Source organism: Bacillus rossius, chromosome 12 (assembly GCF_032445375.1).
Source record: "Bacillus rossius redtenbacheri isolate Brsri chromosome 12, Brsri_v3, whole genome shotgun sequence".
NCBI lineage: Eukaryota > Metazoa > Arthropoda > Insecta > Phasmatodea > Bacillidae > Bacillus > Bacillus rossius.
Genome location: NC_086339.1, coordinates 38,657,312 through 38,683,581, shown reverse-complemented (window position 1 = coordinate 38,683,581; position 26,270 = coordinate 38,657,312). Strand labels below are relative to the sequence as shown.

The 26,270-nt window shown below is 43.4% G+C and overlaps 1 protein-coding gene across 1 annotated transcript; it reads left to right on the top strand.

Annotated features, from left to right (window-relative positions):
• Positions 1-453: 453 nt before the first annotated feature.
• LOC134537961 (ionotropic receptor 75a-like) lies at positions 454-25,832 on the top strand. Its single transcript, XM_063378980.1, has 9 exons — positions 454-481; positions 1,052-1,179; positions 1,450-1,530; positions 4,317-4,429; positions 6,634-6,804; positions 16,949-17,181; positions 22,754-22,971; positions 23,565-23,836; positions 25,565-25,832. The coding sequence occupies exons 1-9, from the start codon at positions 454-456 to the stop codon at positions 25,830-25,832; spliced, it is 1,512 nt and encodes a 503-aa protein (XP_063235050.1).
• The last annotated feature ends 438 nt before the right edge of the window (positions 25,833-26,270 follow it).

Sequence of the window (26,270 nt, the reverse complement as noted above, 5' to 3'; positions counted from 1 at the left end):
CGCACTGCAGGCGACCTGGGCGGGCTGACGCTGCGGGCCGGAGTCGTCGTGAGTCGCCCGCCTTCCCCCTCCCATCCGCTCCCCTCGCACTGCAGGCGACCTGGGCGGGCTGACGCTGCGGGCCGGAGTCGTCGTGAGTCGCCCGCCTTCCCCCCTCCCGTCCACACCCCTCGCACTGCAGGCGACCTGGGCGGGCTGACGCTGCGGGCCGGAGTCGTCGTGAGTCGCCCGCCTTCCCCCCTCCCGTCCGCTCCCCTCGCACTGCAGGCGACCTGGGCGGGCTGACGCTGCGGGCCGGAGTCGTCGTGAGTCGCCCGCCTCCCCCCTCCCCCCCCCCCGTCACCCTCGCCCTGCAGGCGACCTGGGCGGGCTGACGCTGCGGGCCGGAGTCGTCGTGAGTCGCCCGCCTCCCCCCTCCCCCCCCCGTCCCCCTCGCCCTGCAGGCGACCTGGGATGGCTGACGCTGCGGGCCGGAGTCGTCGTGAGTCGCCCGCCTCCCCCCTCCCCCCCCCGTCCCCCTCGCCCTGCAGGTGACCTGGGCGGGCTGACGCTGCGGGCCGGAGTCGTCGTGAGTCGCCCGCCTTCCCCCCTCCCGTCCGCTCCCCTCGTACTGCAGGTGACCTGGGCGGGCTGACGCTGCGGGCCGGAGTCGTCGTGAGTCGCCCGCCTCCCCCCTCCCCCCCCCCCGTCCCCCTCGCCCTGCAGGCGACCTGGGCGGGCTGACGCTGCGGGCCGGAGTCGTCGTGAGTCGCCCGCCTTCCCCCCTCCCGTCCGCTCCCCTCGCACTGCAGGTGACCTGGGCGGGCTGACGCTGCGGGCCGGAGTCGTCGTGAGTCGCCCGCCTCCCCCCTCCCCCCCCGTCCCCCTCGCCCTGCAGGCGACCTGGGCGGGCTGACGCTGCGGGCCGGAGTCGTCGTGAGTCGCCCGCCTCCCCCCTCCCCCCCCCCGTCCCCCTCGCCCTGCAGGCGACCTGGGCGGGCTGACGCTGCGGGCCGGAGTCGTCGTGAGTCGCCCGCCTCCCCCCTCCCCCCCCGTCCCCCTCGCCCTGCAGGCGACCTGGGCGGGCTGACGCTGCGGGCCGGAGTCGTCGTGAGTCGCCCGCCTCCCCCCTCCCCTCCCGTCCACACCCCTCGCACTGCAGGCGACCTGGGCGGGCTGACGCTGCGGGCCGGAGTCGTCGTGAGTCGCCCACCTTCCCCCTCCCATCCGCTCCCCTCGCACTGCAGGTGACCTGGGCGGGCTGACGCTGCGGGCCGGAGTCGTCGTGAGTCGCCCGCCTTCCCCCCCCCCCCCCCCCCCATCCGCTCCCCTCGCACTGCAGGCGACCTGGGCGGGCTGACGCTGCGGGCCGGAGTCGTCGTGAGTCGCCCGCCTTCCCCCTCCCATCCGCTCCCCTCGCACTGCAGGCGACCTGGGCGGGCTGACGCTGCGGGCCGGAGTCGTCGTGAGTCGCCCGCCTTCCCCCCTCCCATCCGCTCCCCTCGCACTGCAGGCGACCTGGGCGGGCTGACGCTGCGGGCCGGAGTCGTCGTGAGTCGCCCGCCTTCCCCCTCCCATCCGCTCCCCTCGCACTGCAGGCGACCTGGGCGGGCTGACGCTGCGGGCCGGAGTCGTCGTGAGTCGCCCGCCACTCTCGCCGAGCAGTCGACCTTCTGGGCGTGCTGGGATGTTGCACGGTCTCCGCTCGCGCGCATCAGACCGGAACAATAAGCATTTCAAAATTCTTGGGTATATTTACGCGTGGTTGCAACTCTAGAAGGCGCTGTATCGTGTGCGATCTCGAAGTTTTGTAAACAACTGCTCCGTGAAACTTCCGGGGATGTGTTGCTCGCACTACGTCGATCCGAGATCATTGTTGTCAGCTAGCATTGTCGGTTCGTTTCGCTCCGCTCTCGAAACACAGAGGTGATACAGAAAATATGTGTTCGACGCGAGATCGCGCCTGAACTTATTAAATAGTGCAACTGGCTGTAAGGACCATTCTACAATGGCACGGAGACGGAGACGGATCTCCTGGAACATTTCATTATCGCGTCTGCTGCTTCTGCAGTGCACGGGAACGTAACACATGGCAACCAATGAGATTGCATTTCGGGGTTACGACAAATTTATTTAATTAAAAAAATATTATGCATCGAGTTAACAGCGCTGCCATTCTTTAAATGTAAAATAAAAATAAACTTAAAAGCTATAAAAATCAATATATACTCCTGTTCTTGAAACATTTTTTAACGTGCGTATTTAGCAAACAAATACTCGGCTTCTATTGTTCTCACGGAGCAACGGAAAAGGAAGAGCTGGGCATTGCCGAGCTGACCCGTATGGATACGCATCCTTGCCGACCTCCGTAGCCTAGTCGGATGTACACCGGCTTACTTTGGGTTCGAGTCCCGGCTAAAGCATAGGTGTCACTCTACATACGGCAATTTGATTGATGGTATGATGATAAAAGGCAGTAGCAGTATATGTTGGCCGGTCAGAGCCCTGGAGTAAGAGTGTGGAGACGGAGACAATGTCCGCCATCTTGGATTCTGACATCACGGTGACCTTGACATTGACCCTTCAAATTGACCTTTATAATCAAAATTTGCTACAAATCACCAAAAACTACTTCAAATCTTTAAAGTTAACAAATAAATTTGCCAAAATCCGACAAAACTTCCCATTTACAGGGGGGAAAAAATCTGCCAAAAAATTTCCAAAATCATAAAAATTAAAATTTCCCTATTTCGAGGAAAAACTCCCCTTTTGAAGGAAAATCTCTCGTTTAAGTCATCAAAAATGTCAAAAGCTTGAAAATTCCCCAAAGCCGCTTACATTCACCTTTGAATATATATACTGTAAAGAAGTCGCCAGCCCAGGTTAAAATTTCTAATACGGTTTTGAGGTAGTTGGTTAATTCACCGCCGCAATCGCCACCATCTCTAGGGTATCGACATGTGGTGGTCCCAAGCGGACAAGTGTCGAACTCTTCAAACACCCCTTCCCTCTCCCGTTGAACGACGTTGAGCTGCAGTGAATGATGGATGAGGGGTGCGGGGTATGACAGCAGGCGACAGCGCTGCGCTCTAACGTGTAAATAACAACTAAGACGATACAGGGCGTTACGACAGCGCACTGCAGCGGTGAAGTTCCCAAGCTGCTCATCATACGATTCTGAAAAACGTAGAGTAAATCCTATCCACTCGCGACTTCTATACAGTATATATATTCAAAGCATTCACCAAAGCAGCTTAAATTCCCCATGAGCAAGCCGCACTAAGCCGCCGAGGTCATGACCTCGATCATTAGGATGGCATGGTCGCCATTTTTATTTATGATGTCCCCATTGCAGTTTTCGTTAGGTCGCCATCTTGAAAATCGTATTTTTATGCTAGAAAATAGGAAAAAAATTACAATTAATAAAAACATTTGATTTATAATAATTTAATAAAAATTTCACCATTTTTATATTATGACATCACGTCCACCATCTTTAAAATCCGTAATTATTTAACTAGAAATTCAGTCATATTTTTAATTTAATAACAAATTATTTTTATTTAATTAATAAAATTTTAATTTAAAAAGCACATCATTGAGTCATCGGTTCGAACACGTTAAAGGAAAAAGTAAAAATGGCGACGAAAACTTCCTCCGCGGTACCACTGGCAGACAAACCTCGTTCACTTGGGTTAGTTCTTACATGCCGTTTTCGTTGAGCGCACAAAGATTTGATCATATTAATAAATTGTAGGTGACTTTTTTACGACAGCTAAGAACAATGTATAACAAGTAAACATCAAGCTTAATGGCATGCCGTTTCACACGGAAATGGTTAAGACAGCAGGACTTTCATAGATGAAATTGGAAGCGTCCGGTACAATGAGAACAACTTCTGAAAACAATAGTTTATATTATGACGAATTCATTTTGCAGTTCAAAAGATTTTTCAGGAAGACTCATGTTTCAGACGAAAATACATGCGTAGTGAATAGGTATCCGACTTGACTCATAAGATGGTGGTACCACATTAATGTTGTAGCTTTTGTATTAGTTATTTTGTTTCACACAGACATCATGTGTTTTAACTAAACAATTACCTCCTTGCAGGCTTGCTAACATTTCAGGTTTCATGCACTAACTTCAGGGCCTTATCAAAAGCCAGAACTTGCTTTCATACCTCCTGTACCTGCGTGATGCTAATTGTGTCACTGTCTTCGACATATAAGTATGTGTAACAACCAGCTCTTCCCACCCTCGCAAAAAAAAACTTTTTTAATGTAATAGTTTTATGTTAACATGTATCGTTGAAATGTTTTTGCTTACTTTCACAGGTTCTTGAAGACGCGTGGGAGAATCGGTTTGACATGAGGCGGAAACACCTGAACACTTGGAGCAAAATCAGTTATTCGCTAATGACGTATGTGTCAGAGATGCTGAACTTCAGGTAAGACGTCATAAAGCCATTTCGCAAAAGAAAAATTACTTCTTATATTTATTATGTAGTCATTTTGAGCTATTAATATAATTTAAAAACAAATCATATTAATGTATATTTATATTGTGTAAACTTATGTTTAAACTGTATTTTCGTTAGTTAAAGTGTAGACATATGAACAGATGAGCGCCATATTGGTTTCAATTTTTTTTCCATAATAATGATTTATCGTTTGATATTGATTTCCCCCCCCCCCCCCCCCCCCTTCGTTTAGATACAGAGGCTACACACGCACTAGGAAATTATTGAAGACTATTTAATAGTGTCCATTGAAATTACTACTGCAATAGTAGTCATTCCTAAAATTTAGTTCTACGCTAAAAGCTAATTCGTTAATAAATCCGTACATTGTACACTATTATAAAATCTATAAATATTATTTACAACTTTCGTCCGAAATTATTCTTTATATGACCAAAACATTATTGCAAAAGTTGTAAAATAACAGGGGTTGAAAGAAAAAAAAATCATAGCTCCCTTAATATGCGCACTATTCTAATCCGTTCATGTTGTTTGTAAAATGTATAAATATTATCTAATACTTTTGTCCGAAACAATTTTTATAACTGCAAGAAGTGGGAAATAAAGCAGTTTTAGAAGACAAAAGAAATATTTCATAACTCCCTTAGAAAAGACACAATCGAATCCGTTAAAATTGATTGTAAATTTTATAATTTTTATCCAAAACCTTTTTCGGAAACAATTTTTGATAAGATGAGCTTTTGCTGCAAGGGGTTAAAAAAAACAAAGGTAAAATTTAAAAAAAAAAAATGGGGTGTGGCTGTATTATGAACTCGGCCGTGTGTTGTACGTGAATACGTGTACTTAACAGGTAATATATTTTGTACAAAACATAAAATACGCTATTTTATGTATATTATAACCATGTTTGAACACTAAGAAGTCCTTCGGGTTTCCATGTTTTGTTTATGATATCAACTATTTCCGTTCGACGGGTTCAGGAAAGAAATCAAGTAAACAAATAATTACCGTGTTATAACTTTATAAATTATAGGTCTGTGGTACGAAAAATACGACACAAATGGCATACAGCGCGTACAACGAGATTTCTGGTAAAAGTTAAATCAATACCGGTATTGCCTAACGTTATGCAATCGATAGATTTTGACGAGAGCTGACGATTGAACGTCGTAGCATCTCCGAGTCAAAAGTTATACTAAATAAATGGAAATGTCGAAACGCAGCTAAATGACCTCAAAATGGCGGCGCTTCCCCCTCCACCGCGCGCGATGCATCACAGTCCTCACTTAGCGTAACGAATTCTTTGATCCTTCAGCTATCCAGTGGTGTAATTAAATTTTGGATGGAGATGATATATATGTAGCTGCAACGCCAAACTGTATCCCCCGATTTCGTTATCATTCGTTTTTTTTTTTTTTTTTTTAATTTCCTCCCACGAGGGAAGCAATTTTAAAGACGTTGTGTATATTACTTAAAAACCGTGCCAGATCACCGACAAAATTACCAAGCAGCTTACCGCGGCGCCATCTTGAAGTCCACTGCTCTACCAACGGACAGTGTTGCCAGATGACTACTTGCAGGAGTCGTATCCATCCGCCGAATCCCACGATGAGCACAACACGTGTACTATTTTTACCGAACAGACGTATTCACGTCAAAATCCATAATTTCCGTGCCATGTACAGTACGAAATGTATCCTGATCCCGGCCCGGGTTCACTGGTTGGGCCGCAGGGGTGGGGGGGGGGGGGAGGGGGGGGGGGGGCAAGCTGTGGGGGCGCCGAAATCGCTTGCATTGTATTTCCTACTGCAACTGGTAACTGGTAAAAAGTTTTTTTTTTAACTTGCATGCCAGGAATGTCTAATCTGATTTACAATATAACGTCTCAATATATACTTATTTAATGAGCAAGTCTAGTTAGTGATTATACGGACTACTTTATGGACATAGTGGGTTCATGCATTGAAGTTACAGTAGCACAGAAACTGTTACGTGTAGGTATGGAAAATGCTTAAATAGCACCATTTTTTTTCCGTGGGAAGGGCCCCCGGACCCTCCGCTTTATTGGTGTGGTATGTGCAAAGAACGACGGGAGGTAGGGGGGCGCATGAATCCATTCTCGCCCCGGGTGCCAGAGACTCTAGTTGCAGACCTGCTCGCCGGCTGTGCAGGATGGAGGAGACGCAGGTGGACTCGTGGGGGTACCCTGACGAGCGCGGCTCCTTCTCCGGCCTGGTGGGGCTGCTGCAGAGGAACGAGAGCGACATCGGCGCCGTGGGCTGCATCATCACCACTGCGCGCATGCGCGCCTGCCAGTACGCCGGCGAGACCACGCCTTTCAGGTGGGGGGGACCGACCGCGCACACCGCTTGGAACTGTTCATAACTTAGAAACCCTGGGGGGGAAAAAAAATTGGTTGTCTGTGAAGTCGTTTTACGGACGATAGTTTAACGTAACAACGTCATAACAAAACATTGATGAAATGATTGCATACTTTTATGAATAAAATTGAATCATTTTTATTGAATTATCACTATTTTGTATGGATACAAAGGAGTGAAATGAAATCTACAATTTAATTGATGAATTTACTTTTATTTGCACTCATTAATTCAAATATGTTTATTACTTTAACAAAGAGATTATTTTAACTATAACTTTTATACATGTTTGCTATTTAACTTCTTTCAATCTGTGTTATTCTGTTGAGGATAGGAGGATGATAGGAAAAGTAGGAAACGAATGGGAGTGTTTCAAGTTTAATGTGCCTCGAAAAAGTCAAATCGATGGTTGTTCCAATCAAGTGGAAGAGAGATAGATGCGGCGCAAGCGTACAATGAGTGTAACGGGACACAGCGTAACGGGACAATGTGCGTAACGGGACACTATTTCTTGCGTGCAGCCGGCGTTCATCGATTTATTAGACGTTGTCATGTCAAAAAAATCCACGTAACTTTGAACCACGCAACGCTGAACCACGCAACACAAAACCACGCAACGCAGAACCACGCAACTTAGAACCACGCAACTTAGAACCACGTAACTTAGAACCACGCAACTTATAACCACGCAACTTAGAACCACGCAACTTAGAACCACGCAACTTAGAACCACGCAACTTAAAACCGCGATACTTAAAACCACGCAACTTAGAACCACGCAACGCAGAACCACGCAACGCAGAACCACGCAACGCAGAACCACGCAACGCAGAACCACGCAACTTAAAACCGCGATACTTAAAACCACGCAACTTAGAACCACGCAACGCAGAACCACGCAACGCAGAACCACGCAACGCAGAACCACGCAACGCAGAACCACGCAACGCAGAACCACGCAACTTAGAACCACGCAACGCAGAACCACGCAACGCAGAACCACACAACGCAGAACCACGCAACTTAGAACCACGCAACGCAGAACCACGCAACGCAGAACCACGCAACTTAGAAACACTCAACTTAGAACCACGCAACACAGAACCACGCAACTTAAAACCACGCAACTTAGAACCACGCAACTTAGAACCACGCAACTTAGAACCACGCAACTTAGAACCACGCAACTTAGAACCACGCAACGCAGAACCACGTAACGCAGAACCACGCAACGCAGAACCACGCAACGCAGAACCACGCAACTTAAAACCGCGATACTTAAAACCACGCAACTTAGAACCACGCAACGCAGAACCACGCAACGCAGAACCACGCAACGCAGAACCACGCAACTTAGAACCACGCAACATAGAACCACGCAACTTAGAACCACGCAACATAGAACCACGCAACTTAGAACCACGCAACGCAGAACCACGCAACTTAGAACCACGCAACATAGAACCACGCAACTTAGAACCACGCAACTTAGAACCACGCAACTTAGAACCACGCAACGCAGAACCACGCAACGCAGAACCACGCAACTTAGAACCACGCAACGCAGAACCACGCAACGCAGAACCACGCAACGCAGAACCACGCAACGCAGAACCACGCAACTTAGAACCACGCAACGCAGAACCACGCAACGCAGAACCACGCAACGCAGAACCACGCAACGCAGAACCACGCAACGAAGAACCACGCAACGCAGAACCACGCAACGCAGAACCACGCAACTTAGAACCACGCAACGCAGAACCACGCAACGCAGAACCACGCAACGCAGAACCACGCAACGCAGAACCACGCAACTTAGAACCACGCAACGCAGAACCACGCAACTTAGAAACACGCAACGCAGAACCACGCAACGCAGAACCACGCAACGCAGAACCACGCAACGCAGAACCACGCAACGCAGAACCACGCAACGCAGAACCACGCAACTTAGAAACACGCAACGCAGAACCACGCAACTTAGAAACACGCAACTTAGAAACACGCAACGCAGAACCACGCAACGCCGAACCACGCAACGCCGAACCACGCAACGCCGAACCACGCAACGCCGAAACACACAACGCCGAAACACGCAACGCCGAAACACGCAACGCCGAAACACGCAACGCCGAAACACGCAACGCCGAAACACGCAACGCCGAAACACATAACTTAGAAACACGCAACGCCGAAACACATAACTTAGAAACACGCAACGCCGAACCACGCAACGCCGAACCACGCAACGCCGAAACACACAACGCCGAAACACGCAACGCCGAAACACGCAACGCCGAAACACATAACTTAGAAACACGCAACGCCGAAACACGCAACGCCAAAACACGCAACGCCGAAACACGAAACTTAGAAACACACAAATTAGAAACACACAAATTAGAAACACACAAATTAGAAACACACAAATTAGAAACACATAAATTAGAATCTTCTAAGTTATGCCTGTTCCAAGGTGTGTTTTTCTAATTTACGAAAGTTCTAAGTTATTAGAAAAACACACCTTGGAACAGGCATAACTTAGAACTTTCGTAAATTAGAAAAACATACCTTGGAACAGGCATAACTTAGAACTTTCGTAAATTAGAAAAACACACCTTGGAACAGGCATAACTTAGAAGTTTCTAAGTTGTGCGTTTCTAACTTGTGCGTTTCTAAGTTGTGCGTTTCTAAGTTGTGCGTCTAAGTTGTGCGTTTCTAAGTTGTGCGTTTCTAACTTGTGCGTTTCTAACTTGTGCGTTTCTAAGTTGTGCGTTTCTAAGTTGTGCGTTTCTAAGTTGTGCGTTTCTAAGTTGTGCGTTTCTAAGTTGTGCGTTTCTAAGTTGTGCATTTCTAAGTTGTGCGTTTCTAAGTTGTGTTTTTCTAAGTTGTGCGTTTCTAAGTTGTGCGTTTCTAAGTTGTGCGTTTCTAAGTTGTGCGTTTCTAAGTTGTGCGTCTGTAAGTTGTGCGTCTCTAATTTGTTCGTCTCTAAGTTGTGCGTCTCTAAGTTGTGCGTCTCTAAGTTGTGCTTCTCTAAGTTGTGCGTCTCTAAGTTGTGCGTCTCTAAGTTGTGCGTCTCTAAGTTGTACGTCTCTAAGTTGTGCGTTTCTAAGTTGTGCGTTTCTAATTTGTGTGTTTCTAAGTTGTGTGTTTCTAAGTTGTAACAGCAACCCTTTCAGGCAGTGCCCGCACTTTCCCACACGAGCGCCTTCCCCCGCACGGATACCTTCCACCAGTTGCCAAGAAACAGCTTTCAATACTGCAAGAAAGATATTGTAACCTTCAACAACACATGGCTATGGTTATTTCTACATGGCATGCGAAATGTGTTTTTCCAGATAATTCTGAGTATTTCTTACAAAAATTAACGTATAGTTTTATATTTTAGTTGATGTTCCATTCAAGCATTTTTTTTTATCCATAGAAAACATAATAGAATGTTCAATAATTCGAACTTATTTTATTATGCTTATTAATGTGCGCATTTAATACTGGAAAGCTATTCAGGGAGCTTAAACAAATGACTGTAACTACTGGAGGTACTGGGCCAACACAAAGAATAATTGCCAGGGTAATAATTGGAACCCGGGATTACTACGAACACTGTTTTGTAGTTTTACAGTTGTGTTCATGTAAATGTAAAAATTTACAAGTACAGTGGCGGATTTACCAGTAGGCTGAGTAGGCTTGAGCCTAGGGCGGCAGATTTTTGGGGCGGCAAATTTGGGGACCGATTTTTTTTTTGCTACCTCATAGAAATCAAAAATATTTCTGCATGACGGTTTTCTGTTTTCTGATGTTTTACAAATAGAAGTCTGCAACAAATTTTGCCGATGACTTTCCCCTCTCCCTTGTCATTGTACGTTCCGTGAATCCGTGTAGCAAACTTCCATATTCCAGAGTAAAACAGCTAGTTCGCTAGTCAGTAAATGCGAATTTTAATGGACAAGGCCTCGGTTGGCACTACACGCCCAAGACAACTATGGTCCCGGGAAAAATGTGACTACCCAAGGTCAGAAGGGCCCCTCCGCCCTCCCTCCGCCGCTATCCCTTCCGCCAGACTGTCCCCTCCCTTCTCCTAGTCCGCCTCAAGGGTCGAACCGCGTCATGTCGCGGGTGGGGCGGCAATTAGAGCTGTTACCTCGGGAGTCGGGACCACAGTTGTCTTACGCGTGTATTGCATAACGAATTGATATTTCTACGTAGGTGTGTCGTGTGGACTGTTATTTTTCGAAGTGTTTCGTGAATTGTATCATTGTATGAATATTTTCACAGCACCGGTAAGTAAAAACTTTTTATAATCATAATACATTATAATAAAGCATCTGTAACGATAACGAATAAATTTATTGAAAAAGCCCTGCAATAATATTTTTCATTTTGAAGCTTGGAACATGGTCACGTTAAATTTAGAACATTTTCATATTAACTATAAATAGTATTCTAAAAGATTGCTCATGGTTATCTTGTCATTTTGTCTTTTTCAATGAAGCAAACATCAAAAAATAGAAATAATAATTCACAATAAACAATTCATCGGAAACCATGCAAAGAAATTTTAATTTTTTCGTGATAGCATTAAAAAAATACGTTTTTACGTTAACTATTTATTATGTGAATTCTGAATGAAGGATAGGGGTGAGCAGGGTAACGTGGCCATCCTAAGATAAAACGATACATAAATTGTATATTGTAATTAAAATCAAAATATAAAATAACCCTTCAATAATATAGTTTTCATACAATCAAAACACCATTAAAATGTAAATATTGGAGCGACTCATGTTTGTTTTTTGTTTGCCCGTCGCACTAATCGGGTAAATGATATGACATTTTTTTTTTCAGTTTTCTTTTATCTTAAGGAAACTAAATCACGGGATACCATTTCCGGCCACCTGCACTTGTTTGTGAAATATGAGCCGTCCTTGAGATACTGCCACCTTATCTGCCAAGCCTCTCCTGCTGGCAAATTTTTGTGTAAGGTCGTTCCCCACACGAAAACAACACACACATTGCAAAACACGTTAGAAATTTACAGTGTAGATTAAAAAAAAAATGTAAAATGTTCAATAGTTTGTTTTATTATTTAGTAATACATAAATAGAGCTAAGTATATACAGTTCGGGCAAAGTGAACATGCGGTGGTGGCTGGCCACTTTGCCCTCTGAGACGCCATTACAAAAAAACTAGCAAAAAAAAAGACATCTTCTACAGTTATTAATATGTGGTATTAAAGTTTAAAACATGCTAATTTGGATAGGCTATATTAAATAATTATGGCATTACTGTGTATTTAATAATGATCAACAGTAATTATTACTTACCTTACATGTTACATCAGAAATAGTAAAACCAGTAAAACCTTAATAAAACAAATAACTTTCACTGCAAACAGACCGGGTGCTCTCAGAACACTAATGGCGTCTCTTACAAATGTTTCACATCCTCGCTACCAAACTTCATCACTCTCCAGCTGAGTAACAGCCAATGGCCACTTTGCTCGCTCTGGCTACGTTACCCTGCCCTCCCCTATCGCTGCTTGTGTACGAAAAATAAACTTGTTAATTTAATCCTTTCCATTTCAGTTCCTGAAGAAAAAATTGTGAAAATGAGTGATGGGAGAAAGCGACTTAGTGGAGCGGAGTACAAAAAGAAGGCCAAAATAAAAAAAGAAGAACAAGAGCAAATTATACGAAAAACCACAAAAATTTACAGTTTTTTTAAAAATGAAAATTGGGTCGAAAAAACGGGAACTTCAACAATGCAATCTGGAAAGGATGAAACGGACTTTAATTCTGCTGCCCAACTGTCATCTGTTGAACTATCGACTAAAGAAAAAACTGATGATTATGTTCTTGACGACGAGTGCTCCAAAATTGAAGATGCCTCTCAGACCGAATCGTTAAATGATGACCAAAAGCAAACAACTGTAGATCAAAACAAAGATCCAGCTTTATGGGAAATTAACGATACTTTAAGGGAAATTATTGCAAGATGCGGCTTTTATCAAAACAAGTCTTCTGACTTCTCTAAAAGTGGAAAACTATATGCTGATCAACGTCGTTTCTTGCCAGTGAGTATCTTTCAAAGAAAAATGAAAAACAATGAAGTGAAGGACCGAAATTGGCTGGTTTACTCTGAAAGTAAGAGTTCCGTATATTGCGGACCATGTTTAGCATTCGGTCCATTGGAGAATAAAACTCAGTTCGAGAACGAAGGATTTAATGACTGGAAAAATGCAGAACACCGAGTAGCTCAGCATGAAAACTCTGCGCGTCATAAATCCAGTATCCTTAGTCTGAAAGCTAGAAGTGCGATTGATGGTCGAATCGACAATTTACTGCATTTGCAAATTGATGAAGAAATTACTTATTGGAGAAATGTTCTGAAAAGGGTTGTTGCTGTAGTGAAGCGGCTGTGTTCAAGAGGTCTCGCTTTTAGAGGAAAAAGTGAAAAGTTCGGTGATCCACACAACGGAAATTATTTTATGATTCTGGAACTGTTAGCTGAGTTTGATCCTTTCTTAGCCAGTCATATTGAACGATTTGGGAATCAAGGATCCGGAAGTACCAGTTACTTATCGAAGACCGTTTGTGATGAATTTATACTTTTGATGTGCCATAAAGTCTTGAAGCAAATTGGAGACGAGATAAGAAGGGAGAAATACTTTTCCTTAATCATCGATTCAACACCGGATATAGCACATGTGGACCAGCTCACCTTCGTGATTCGGTATGTTTTAGAAACAGGAGAACCCTGTGAAAGATTCCTCAAGTTTTTGCCCTCAGTGGGACATAAAGCTGAAGAAATGTTTGCTGCCATTACTTCGGAACTAAAAACCTTGGGTTTGAACATTGAAGACTGCCGTGGACAATCGTATGACAATGCCGCAAATATGTCTGGCATATACAATGGCTTACAGGCTAAAATTCAAAGTCAAGAACCGTTTGCTTTTTTCGTTCCTTGCTCTGCCCATTCTTTAAATTTAGTGGCAACTGCGACTGCTGAATCTTGCACAGAAGCTTGTCGATTCTTCATGTTGCTCCAAGAAATATACGTTTTTTTTTCAAGTTCAACACAACGCTGGAAGATATTGATGACTGAAGTCGGAGAAGGCAAAACAGTCAAGAGAGTAAACCTCACACGTTGGTCAGCTAGAGAGGATGCATGCAGAAGTTTGAGAGATTCGTGGCACGAAGTCATTAAAGCTTTGGAAACAATCAGGAATGACTGCACCGAAAAGCCTGTCACAAGAAATGAAGCAATGGGAATTCTTTCAAAATTAAAAAAACTGGAAACAGCGTTAATGGTTGTTGTGTGGAATGTTTTTTTGGAAAGAATAAACAAAGTAAATGTTCAAATCCAGGCTTCTACCGTAGATTTGATTACTGTAGCCGATCTTAATGAATCTCTTCGCAAGTTTTTCGTAGAGCAACGAGAAAACTTCAAGTATTTCGAAGAAATGGCAATGGAATTAAGTGCGTCGAAGCAGTACACAAAAGACTTGGGAAAAAGACAACTGAAAAGAAAAAAATTTGCTGATGAAACACCCGATGAAGAAATGAGTATGACAGCGAGTGATACTAGCGATACTTTCAGGGTTAATACATTTCTCGTCATCATTGATAGACTCGTATCCGAATTAGAAAAAAGGAAGAAGGCATACGACAATTTCAATGAAAAATTTTCATTTCTGACCAAAATGAGCGAGTTATCATTATCAACCCTTACGAAAAAGGCTCTGTCCTTAGAAAAAATGTATCCTAATGATTTAGAGACTGAGTTGGTTCAAGAATGCATACATTTTCAAAGCCACATATCTTCGCAAAGCATTCTGGTAAAACCAGATTTTACATCATTACAGAGTCTATCTTCGTTTCTGCGAAAACAAAGTTTGCAGAACGTTTATCCGAACTTGGACATAGCCCTTCGTATGGCCTTATGTACACCAGCGACAAATTGTTCGGGTGAGAGAAGTTTTTCTTGTCTAAAAAGGGTAAAAAATTATCTGAGATCGACCTTGAGCCAAGAAAAATTAAACGCTTTAGCACTTTTGTGCATAGAGTCGGAATTAATGAACAATATTACTTACGACGATATAATCGATGATTTTGCCAACAAAAAATCGCGCAAAAAGGGATTGTAACGAACTTAATCTAGGACATGAAAATTGTAGAGGCAAGGGCGGCAAAAACTTTGCAGCCTATACCTGGAAAATTTGTAAATCCGCCACTGTACAAGTATCTGTAACTTTAGATGGAGATTTATGTTCGATTTCCAAAAAAAAAAAAAATACCGTGTACATGCCTACAATTTGTTACGTATGGAACATAAAGTAAATTGGTTCCAGACTTAATTTCTTTTAAATAAGTTTTATGTTCGAAATTTATATTGGCTAACATTTGAAGAGTCTGTCTTAAATAGATTAGAATAAAACTCGATTCTCAATTATCCTTTGCGTCCGTCCGTCAACTGTCCGTACATCACCCTTCCGTACATCACCCGTCCGTACATCACCCGTCCGTACATCACCCGTCCGTACATCACCCTTCCGTACATCACCCTTCCGTACATCACCCTTCCGTACATCACCCGTTCGTACATCACCCGTCCTTTCGTCAACAGTCCGAGCTATTCTCTCGGATACGGCATTTGATAGGAGTAATTTTGAGAATGCGACGGAAGTCGTAAGTAACGGAAATATGAATCCACGGTTCTGCCATCTGTGGCGGATGACCCGAACTTAAGTTCACAAAGCCAAAGAAAAACTTTATAGTATTAACTGTTAAATGAATTTTAACAAGATGGGCATTATTTTAATAAAATTTCTTGACAAAAATCAGGTCCAAAGCCTGGGTTTAGTATTTTTTCAAAACCTTTTTTTCTCGTTTTTATCGGAGCTGTTTCATTATATAATTTTTAAATTTCGGTCTCCTGATAATATTATTCAATAGTCGAAGTAGCTGCTCAGCAGCACCATTTGCGTATATATTTATCACGTTCGGAATTATTTTAAAGAATTCTGCGTAAAATGTCGTGTCCGAGTTTCGTTTTATAAGTGTTGTTCGCAAGATGAGAATACATGAATTAGCCCGTTACCGAGGTTAGATGTTACAAAAATCTTTCGAGTACTAAAAGACTAGCTCACTATTTTTTTTTCGATTTATATTTAAACTAACCAGATTACTCGCGCTTCTTCGCTACGACAGCAGAACACACTTGCAATGCAAAAGCCGTTGCCATCGATCATTTTGTAATACTGGAGAACATAAAAATGTTACGTACTTGAAGTTCTGAAAAGGTTTCAGAAGTTTGCAAACCATTTCCAGAAGAAATAGGTTCTTCGAAATCTACCTACGCCTGCAGGCTGTGCCGAAAGGGAATTTTTTTTTTAATTGTATAGTACAGCTCCGCTCGCATGGCTTCTAGTGCAAGGACCACTAAAAACTTACCCCAATTTAACATAAATGATCTTGAAATGAGAGCTCACCATATGTTTGTTGGAAAAAAACATGTTATGTTCGTGGAAAAAATGTGGTTTTATTATTATATCTCCGGATACCGTTATTGTAGCGCGATAAAACAAATTTAAGTCTGAGCATAAGTTCTTAAACACAAAAAAAAATGGTTGACTGTAAAGTCGGTTTACGGACGATAGTTTAACGTGACAACGTCATAACAAAACATTGATGAAATGATTGCATTCTTTTATGAATAAAATTGAATCATTTTTTATTTTAATAATAAAATAATAAATACTTGAAATTATACTAGTAATCAGATTTTTAAAATGCAAGAATAATTAACCCTTTATTGCCGAAATTGTTGTTGTAATAAGCAATGAAAACCACATTAACTTTTCACTTCACTTTATAAACAGTCGAGTGGAAGAGAGATAGATGCGGCGCAAGCGTACAATGAGCATAACGGGACAATGAGCGTAACGGGACAATGTGCGTAACGGGACACTTTTCCGTGCGTGCAGCCGGCGTTCATGGATTTATTAGACGTTGTCACGTCAAAAAAAAAAGTTTCATCAAAATCGGTTTGTTAGAGTATATGTGATGGTGGTGTGACGTGAAGCGGTGTTGTGTGGCGGCAGGCCGCGGTTCATATTCCGGGAGCCGCCGCTGTCGTCGGTGTCGAACATCTACACGATGCCATTCAGCGCGCGCGTGTGGCGCGTGTACGCGGCCACGGTGCTGCTGCTGACCGCGGCGCTGCTGGCCGCGCAGCGCGCCGAGGCGAGCCTGGCCGCGTGGCCGGAGGACGCGCGGCCAGCCGCGGACTGGGGCGAGGCCTTGCTCGCGTCCCTCGGCGTCATCTGCCAGCAAGGTACACACACCTGTCCCGCGCCGAGCGAAGCCACATTGTGTGCAGGGGCGCAACAACTAGATTTCCAAAAGGAGGGGGGGGGGGGGGGGGGGTTGGCAAGATACCTTTTTATAAAGAATCATCGATCCCCCCCTATTGAAGCGGGTGGTCCGGGGGTCCTCCCCCGGGAAAATTTGTATTTCAAGGTGGGAAATGGTGCTATTTAAGCAGTTTTTTACTATCTTAAAATTGATTGCACAACACTTTCTTTGCCCCCGTTTGCCCCCACTTCAAGGTTTCAGAGGGAGGAGGGGGGGCAAAATATCCTTGCCCCCCCCCCCCCTTGTTGTTGCGCCCCTGATTGTGTGTATCGGTTTTGAAGGGTTCTTAAAAAAAAAGTGGGGGGGGGGGGTGGTTTGTCTGTAAAGTCGGTTTACGGACGATAATTTCACGTGATAACGTCATAATAAAACATTGATGAAAAATTGCATACTTTTTTTAATTTTTAAATAATATTTAAGGTTTTTTTCAAATTTAATATAAATAATTTGTTTAAATATAATCACGAACAATTAGTTTAAAAAAGCCCGCCTTAACCTGTTTGATATTATAGAAGATTTTCTCGCACGGTGGTTGGCCGGTTCTTGCACGCTCGGCTCAGGCGGAACGTGACAATGAGTCATGATTTTTCCGTGCGTGCATAGCCGGCGTTCGTCGATTTATAAGACGTTGTCACGTCAAAAAAAAAAAAAGAAGCAACTTACAGAAATGAGGTTAATTTTATTGGAATCAGTATACATCTTCAGTTTTTGTATCGAGTTCTGGAAATGGTGGCCATCAGCAGCGATGCATTTCGGAAACTCTTCTACCGCTTCTAGGCACATTTCGAAGGATGTAGCGATGTTTTCCTCCCGTATTTCGCATATCTCCAGTTCTCCCAAGGAGTGAGGACGATGTCCTCGCGGCAGCCCCGCAGGAAGAAGTCACAACGCCCCGACACGGTGAGTGCGCGGTCCACCACTCGTCACCTCAGAGACACCAGGCGCGCAGGGAACACCTGTCCAAGTGGAGTCGTTACCACAACGCCGAAATACCATAACGCCGAATGTCAAAATTGACCACAACGCCGACAGCTAGAAAACTGCTGTGTACCACAACGCCGAAATAACAACTGAATGAATTTGTGTGTGTTTCTTAAATGTCCCTTAACGCCGAAATATCACAATCAAACCTAACCTTACCTAACCTAACCTAACCTAACCAAGCATAATATAACCTAACTTAACCTAGCCTATCCTAGCCTAGCCTAACCTAACCTAGCCAAACCTAACCTAGTCTAACCTAACCTAGTCTAATCTATCCTAGTCTAACCTAACCTTTGTGGCAGTCCTGCAATGACATTTTTCGGCGTTAGTGTATTTCGGTGTTGTGGTACACAGCAGTTTTCTAGCTGTCGGCGTTGTGATCAATTAGGCATTTCGGCGTTGTGGTGCGTCCCCGTCCAAGTGTAGCTTTGAGACCCGAGCCGTGTGGGCTGTAGCGCCGTCCTGTCGGAACCAGACACTTAGACAGGTGCATGCATCGCTGTTGATGGCCATCATCTTCCTGAAGTTATCCTCACAGCTTGATTTAAAAAAAAAAAAAAAATAGGGGTGTATACTGATTCCAATAAAATTAACCTCATTTCTGTAAGTTGCACCGGTTTTTTTTTTTTTTTTTTTTGCCCTTCAAAACCGAAACAAACATTTTGCCCCATCCTGTATTACAAGAATAAATTTTCGATAAGCCTTATTTTGGGTGTCTGGGGAAAGTGGTATATGGAATGCTGCCCTTCCCAGCTCACAAAAAAACGGCTGGTCAGGTGTTCCCCTGAAATGTTCCCTGCCCCTTTCTGACTACGCCTTTGAACAGACTTGTAGGCTGTAACTATTTCACCAAGCACCCATACAGTTGTACAAACTTAACCTAAAATTACGTGGCATTAAACAACTTATAGTTTCATGCTGGGATCAAAAATAGCGCGACGGTTGGCGACGCGCAGATTTTAAAGCAGATTTTATTTTTCCTAACCTTAACTTATTCTAAGTGTACTGGGCCGAAGCCTGTGCGCCTAATCATGCTGGGTTTCAGCCATGCAGGGTGGGCAGCATGGATTGTGTGCTTTAATCGTGGACTGGCCAGCCGTGGCAGCGTGATGCCATGGTTAACTCCCCTATCTTAACTCTTAGAATATAACTAGTCCAGGTGGAACCTGCATAGACACGGGTAAAAAAACCCTAGGCTCAGTCATGCCGGGTGCAATATGGCATGCATGAAGAGTGCAGGTAAATAAAGTACGGCCAAAAAAGGATGGTACAGGAGAAGAGTTGGGCTAGGCAGAAAAGTTTCTACCTCGCGTTTTTTTTTTTTTGTGCTTGAACACGAGGTCCGCGTTAGGTTTGTATCCGCATCTGGATGTGGCATAACCAGTGGCGTAGCCAGGATTTGTGTATGCGGGGTGTTAAGAAGCATCCCCCCCCCCCCCGTATTAAAGTGGGGGGTCCGGTGGTCCTCCCCCGGGAAAATTGGGATTTTAAGGTGTAAAATAGTGCTATTTTAGCAGTTTTCGGTACTTAAATTTAAATATTGTAATGGTAAAAATTTTATATGAATTTTGTTTGAGTGATGAATAAGAAATTTAATTAAAGATTTGGTGCTAAGGGGGGGGGGGGGTTTGAACCCCTAAACCCCCCCCCTCCCTGGCTACGCCCCTGGGCATAACCAGAGGTGCATGAACCCCTTGTGTGGGTCACTTGAGGTATCGTCACCCACCGGGCTGCCAGCCAAATCCTGAAACTTACAAATAGAGAAGATAATATTGACTTGATGTAAGTTTTTGGACATACGCCATTGCTAAGCACATGTATGTATGTAGAGGAAAACTACAAAAAAAACCAAAAGACAAAAAAACACAAATTAAGCAATTTGTGTTTTTGTCTTCTGGGTTTTTTTGTAGTTTTCTTCTACAGACATACATGTGCTTAGCAATGGCGTATGTCCAAAAACTTGCATCAAGTCATGCACTCCCATTGCACAAATCTTTCAAAGATAATAGAGAAGATAATTATTGTGCATTAAAATTTAAATAAACTTAATTCAGATTTCCTAAATTTTTACACGCATAAGTAATTAATTAAATCGCGAGCTGGTGCATTGGACCTCACTTCAGCAAGGATAGAGCGGCAGGGCGCCTGTCGCCAGCAAAAGGCAGTCAGCATTTAGCGAGATTAGGTATCAAATCTGACATCGATAAGCCCTAGCCCCAGCGCCTGAGTAGCATTGAGCTATTGAATTCGAGTAACGAGCTAGCTAATTGATAAACTTATTCTATGTTAAGAACTGCCAGCATAATTACCTATACATGTATATAGTGCTCGGCTGTAGTTGGCAAGGCCGAACGCCTCAGCCAATCAAGTTTCGCTAGGGTGGCCGGTGTGCAAGGATCGACAACCAATCACGTTAGACACATTTATAACGTCAGCCATGGGCGTAGATCCCGGAGCCCCCCCCCCCCCCCCCCTTTACCATGAAGCAGAAAACATCTCTTTTCTGAGGAGGACCGTTGCTCTTGCAAAATCCTCCTCTCTCTCTCTCTCTCTCTCTCTCTCTCTCTCTCTCTCTCTCTCCCCCCCCCCCCCCCCAAGTGGAACGTAAACGGAATCCAACAGTTTTTCGCTCATGAAATCAGCGTGAACAAGCAGGACGCGACAGAATTTCCGATTAGAAATATTTTCTATTTCTATCGCATCATAGGCGTGTCACATTTATGTTTTCCAAAGACTTTAATACATGTGCATTGGTAATTATATTATTATTATTGTATTTTTATGGCTGTGTTTCCTAAATATTCCGTGAAATCTCTGAAATGTGTTTACGCACAGTGATTTATACAATTTAATGTTAAATGTAAGTCAAATTAATTACTCTGTCAAACATATCCATTTAAAAAAACTTCAAACATTGATGGTTGCTGTATGTTGGGTGCGTATTTAATAGCAAGAAACATTTTGTATGCACTCGTTTAGTCATGGTGTCACGCGGGTAAAAAACTGTATGTTGAAAACAAAGAGATACGTTGCTGTCTCATCGCCATCATCGCATCGCGCCGTCGCGCTATTGCGATTGCAGCATCAGGCTGGGTATATACTACTCATGGAACGCAACTACGCAACAGGCTCAGAATAATTGCTTAATGAAGCAACCCCAAGCATACTCAAGTCCGACTGACAGGGGATTTCATCATCGCCAGTGTGGCCCTAGGGGCCCGAGTACCGCGACTTGGCATCGAACCCCGTGGACCGTGCAGGAGTCCCAGGTCGCCTATTTGCGACCCATAACCTCCTGGTTTGTCCTATAATAGTTTTGTTTTGGCTTTTTGTTTATTGATTTCTAAAAATTCTGCGAAGCAGTGATGAATGCAATTGGCCACAGCGCAAAACGTAACCAACGCAAGAAAGTCGCAGTCGTTCATACATCACGCAAGTAGCAATACTTCACTATCCCTGTAACTTGAAAATATATAACAGTAGAAAACATGTTTTTTTGTCCCTGGGTTTTATTAATAATCCAAATTTAACACAAAAAAAATTTCAGTAATTTAATTTAAAAATTTATTTTCTGTCACTGTGTGAAAGTTTAACAAGTGTTAAACGTGATGTTTGTAATAAGATGAACATTGCGGGCTAATTTGCACATAACGTCTGCATCTATAAAAAATTTCAGAACAATTCCCTTCAAATATGACCGTCGAAAACGCAAGCCAAAATGCAATAATGTTGGAAGTTGAACAATAGGTACTTGGTTGCGCTATTCCGCCTGGCGTAATTTATAACTCTGTACTCTGAAAAGTTATTTCTGAAAATGTTGCGGCTTGCATTACTTGCGCTCTTGCGTTTCATGCGCCGTTTATAAACCCGGCCTAAGGTCCGGCCATAATCAAAATGTGTTTTTATCAAGCACAGCACAGTATTAGACTATACATAACAGCTGAACTGCTTGTAAATCAATCTGACGCTACAACTGTACATTGTCATAAGCATTTACACAAGCTCGGTTTGCTGCGTTTGCTGGAATGTACCGAATATCATTTTCTTTTGTTTATTATGTTCGCACGGTGGAGTAAATCTATAAACATCGCGGTACATTTCATTTGATTGAGACAGTCTGTTTTGACTAAAGTCATGATGAAATGAAATAAGCTTTACCCTAATTTTGACTAAGTCCGTGAATTTATTGTAATGAGCTCCATCAATATTTTCATTTTTAAAAAACTTTTAAATGAATCTTATGTAGATATTTGACATGTTTACCGATAAGTTTACAGGTAAAATGGACATTTTCCTTATAGCTGCTTCTGCGATTGGCTTATCAGTGGCTAAAACTCAACCAAAGAGTATAGAATCAGAAATAACACACTTGATTCTTCAGCAACCAAGGAGGTGACACTTTCCCGACTGTAGAGAGTTGTGGAATCTATCCTTTGGGTCATTAAACCAGCGAGATTTTTCAGTCTGACCCTCTCACCAATGATAACGAGATTGTATTTTTGTTACAGGTTGTTCAAGAACACCAGATGGAATGTCTTCAAGAACACTGTTCTTCGTTTTATTCATTCTATCCGTGTTCTTTTTCACATCGTACTCGGCCATTATCGTGTCGCTGTTGCAGTCGCCCAGTTCTTCTATCAACACATTGGCCGAGCTCATTGAAAGTCCTCTGAAAATAGCATTTGACGACATCGTATACAACCACAAATATGATAACTATGTCAGTGTAAGTTTATTATGTGTTCTTTTTTAATGTAATATGAAAAACAATCCCATTACTCAATCAATTTCAGTGCAAACCCTTCAGTTGACAAAGGAATTATAAAGGTTCCTTAAAAAAATAACTAAAATTCATAGAGTTTCAATATTATAATCAAGCACCAAAACAGATAAAAAAAATTAAACTTTAGTTTTAAAAAATTATGAACATTTTGCATTTACTTAATTTCTCACGAAGATGAGCGTATAGCATGATGTTCTAATAATCTCACAGTAGAGCATGGTGTGATGTTCGACTCAAAGTAAAAAAAATAGATACGCTGATGGTCTCACAGAAGAGATTTATGTTGTTTTTTTTTTTGTCTAACGGTAGAGCTTGGTGCACTGGAGGTCTCAGTAGAATGTGATATTGTAGTTGGGTCTCACAGCAGAGTATGATGTTCTGTTGGTCTCTCGGGATACATAAAGTTCTGATGGTCTCACAGAGGATCTGGATATTGTGATCATCTAACAATAGATAATGGTTGCTGGTGGTCTCACAGTAGGGTATCGTTCGCCGATGATCTCACAGGTGAGAATGTTGTGCTGGTGGTCCCGCAGGAGACTTCGTCGCCCGTTATCTGGAAACTGTTCCACGAGGACATCCTCTTGCGGCCGAAGCACCAAGCCTTCCTGCGTCAGGAGCACGGGGTGCAGCTGATGCGGCGAGGGATGATGGCCTTCCACGTGGACATGAGCGCGTACAAGATCATCGCCGACACGTGGAACGAGATGGACAAGTGCGACCTGAAGGAGGTGTTCATGTTCCCGGCATACGTGTTCGCCATACCGGTGCAGACCGGGTCTCCGTACAGGGAGATGATAACTGTCAAGTGAGTCACAGTGTCGCCATCTGATCAACCCTGTATGAGGTGCATCTTTCTTATACAACACTCATTGTTAATACATCTTGTATATGGTCATTTGGATATGCAGATTTCTTGCACCAGTTAATGTAAAAAAATGTTTTACGTGTATTCAAATTTGTTACTGCTTCTATTTTGCAGTTAGTTCTGCATAAGTGGCATGAAAGGTAGAGGAAGGATTTTTACTTTACATGGTTGTAACCAAAGACTCAAGGCATCGGGATTTCCAAAACAAAAGCAGGTTCAGTTAACTTTTGAAACTTTCTTAGGTTTGGGATCAAACACGTGACTTTGTGTCGATAGTGTAAGATGTTTTTTTTTTCTCTCGGTATTCTGGGTTACCAAAGTCATTTCCATTTGTATTTATGTCCGTAGTGTTTCAAAAACTATTTGTGTATTGAATGTTTACTTATTTTCGTGCCTTTTAATGCTCAATGTCTGCTAATGACAGTTTATTCAGCTAATAAAACTTTTTATTTTGGAAATGTCCATAAGTATGCAATTGAAGTTATTAACCTAAACTATCGTATGTGATGTTAACTATTCATTTTAGTTTACCTTAAAAAAATGTCGAGAAATGCGATTTATTCCCATAAAATCGTATACATGTATTGCACATGATTAGAAACGTTATAAAAAATTTATTTACCCATGCGCACTCTCACACCCAAACAAAGATTGATGCAGTAGACGACCTCCTTATTGTCAATTCCTTTTCTAGCTTGAGTAAACACGCAGAGTTCAAATTCCTTTTTTTATCATGGTTAAACTGGAATTTTTTTATAAATCACCTGATGACATTTTTGTACGCACAAGCCATCTACTGCCTTTTCTGCACTTTGGGCACGTTGTACAATGAGACGGAAACAGAGACGTATCTCACGGAACAGAAGGACCCGTGTGGATTAGCGTTTCTTCTTGCGACCAATAGGAGCCGAGTACTTGGCTGCGGTGGTAGCCATGTTTGTTTATGTTATAAATACGTTAAAAATTGTTTTGAGTGCAAGAATATATAGTGTTCCATCATTACTTTGTCGTTTATTTTTATTGTTGATGAAAATAATTAATTATTCTTCCCATTCTATGAATTCAAAGAATAATATTTTTGACGTGACGTCTAATAAATCGATAAACGCCGGCTGCACGCACGAAAAAGTGTCCCGTTACGCACATTGTTCCGTTATGCTGTGCCCCGTTACGCACATTGTTTCGTTACGCTGTGTCCCATTACGCTCATTGTACGCTTGCGCCGCATCTATCTCTCTTCCACTAGACTGTTTATAAAGTGAAGTGAAAAGTTAATGTGGTTTTCATTGCTTATTACAACAACAATTTCGGCAATAAAGGTTAATTATTCTTGCTTTTTAAAAATCTGATTACTAGTATAATTTCAAGTATTTATTCTTTTATTATTAAAAAAAATGATTCAATTTTATTCATAAAGTATGCAATCGTTTCATCAATGTTTTTTTATGACGTCGTCACGTTAAACTATCGTCCGTAAACCGACTTTACAGAAAACCAATTTTTTTTTTCATTACGTTAATATTTTGTAAGCTTGAAATGCAATCTCACTAGTCGTTTCCGCTCACCGCGGAAGAGGCGGGCGCGACAGTGAAATGTTACGGGAGATCCGTCTCCGTTGTGGGAGGGGCGGACGACACGTCGTGGCGATAGGGGTGCGCTCTGCTCCAGACTCCGCTGGCTGCGGGAGGCCGGGTACATCAGCAGGGAGTGGAGGCGCTGGGCCACGGAGAAGCCCGTCTGCGAGCACAGCACCAACTTCATCAGCGTCGGCCTGCAGGACTTCCGCGCCGCCCTGCTCATCCTCGTCTGCGGCGTCCTGGCGTCGTTCGCGGCGCTGCTCCTGGAGCTGGGTGCCCACCACTCCCCGCGCCTGTGGCGGGGGCGTGCGAGGAGGTCTGTGGTGCACGAGCTCGGGGGCACCAGGATCCTCGAGTGAACCGTCTACACGCTGTCGATGCGTAACATCTTAGCTCTCGGCACGCGGCATTTGGTACGAGTAACTGCCGTCTGTGGCGGATGGTGCCAACCAAAATTCACAAAGCCATAGGGAAACCGTTATAGCACTAACTGTTAATAGTGAAGTTTAACACTTCTTGAATGGAACGGAAGTCACATGCGACGGATATGTGTAACCACGGTGCTGCCATCTGTGGCGGATGGTGTGATCCAAAATTCAAAAAGCCACAGGGAAACCGTTATAGCACTAACTGTTAGTAGTGAAGTTTTTACACTTCTTGAATGTAACGGATGTCACATGCGACGGATATGTGTAACCACGGTGCTGCCATCTGTGGCGGATGGCGAGAACCAAAATTCACAAAGCCACAGGGAAACGTTATACCATTAACTGTTAATAGTGAATTTCAACGAGATG

Coding starts and splice junctions, on each gene's coding strand:
- LOC134537961 (XM_063378980.1), top strand. CDS start 454: ATGGCTGACGCTGCGGGCCGGAGTCGTC. Junction 4,430..6,633: donor TCAGAGATGCTGAACTTCAG/GTAAGACGTCAT, acceptor CCGGCTGTGCAG/GATGGAGGAGACGCAGGTGG. Junction 23,837..25,564: donor AGGGAGATGATAACTGTCAA/GTGAGTCACAGT, acceptor GCTCTGCTCCAG/ACTCCGCTGGCTGCGGGAGG.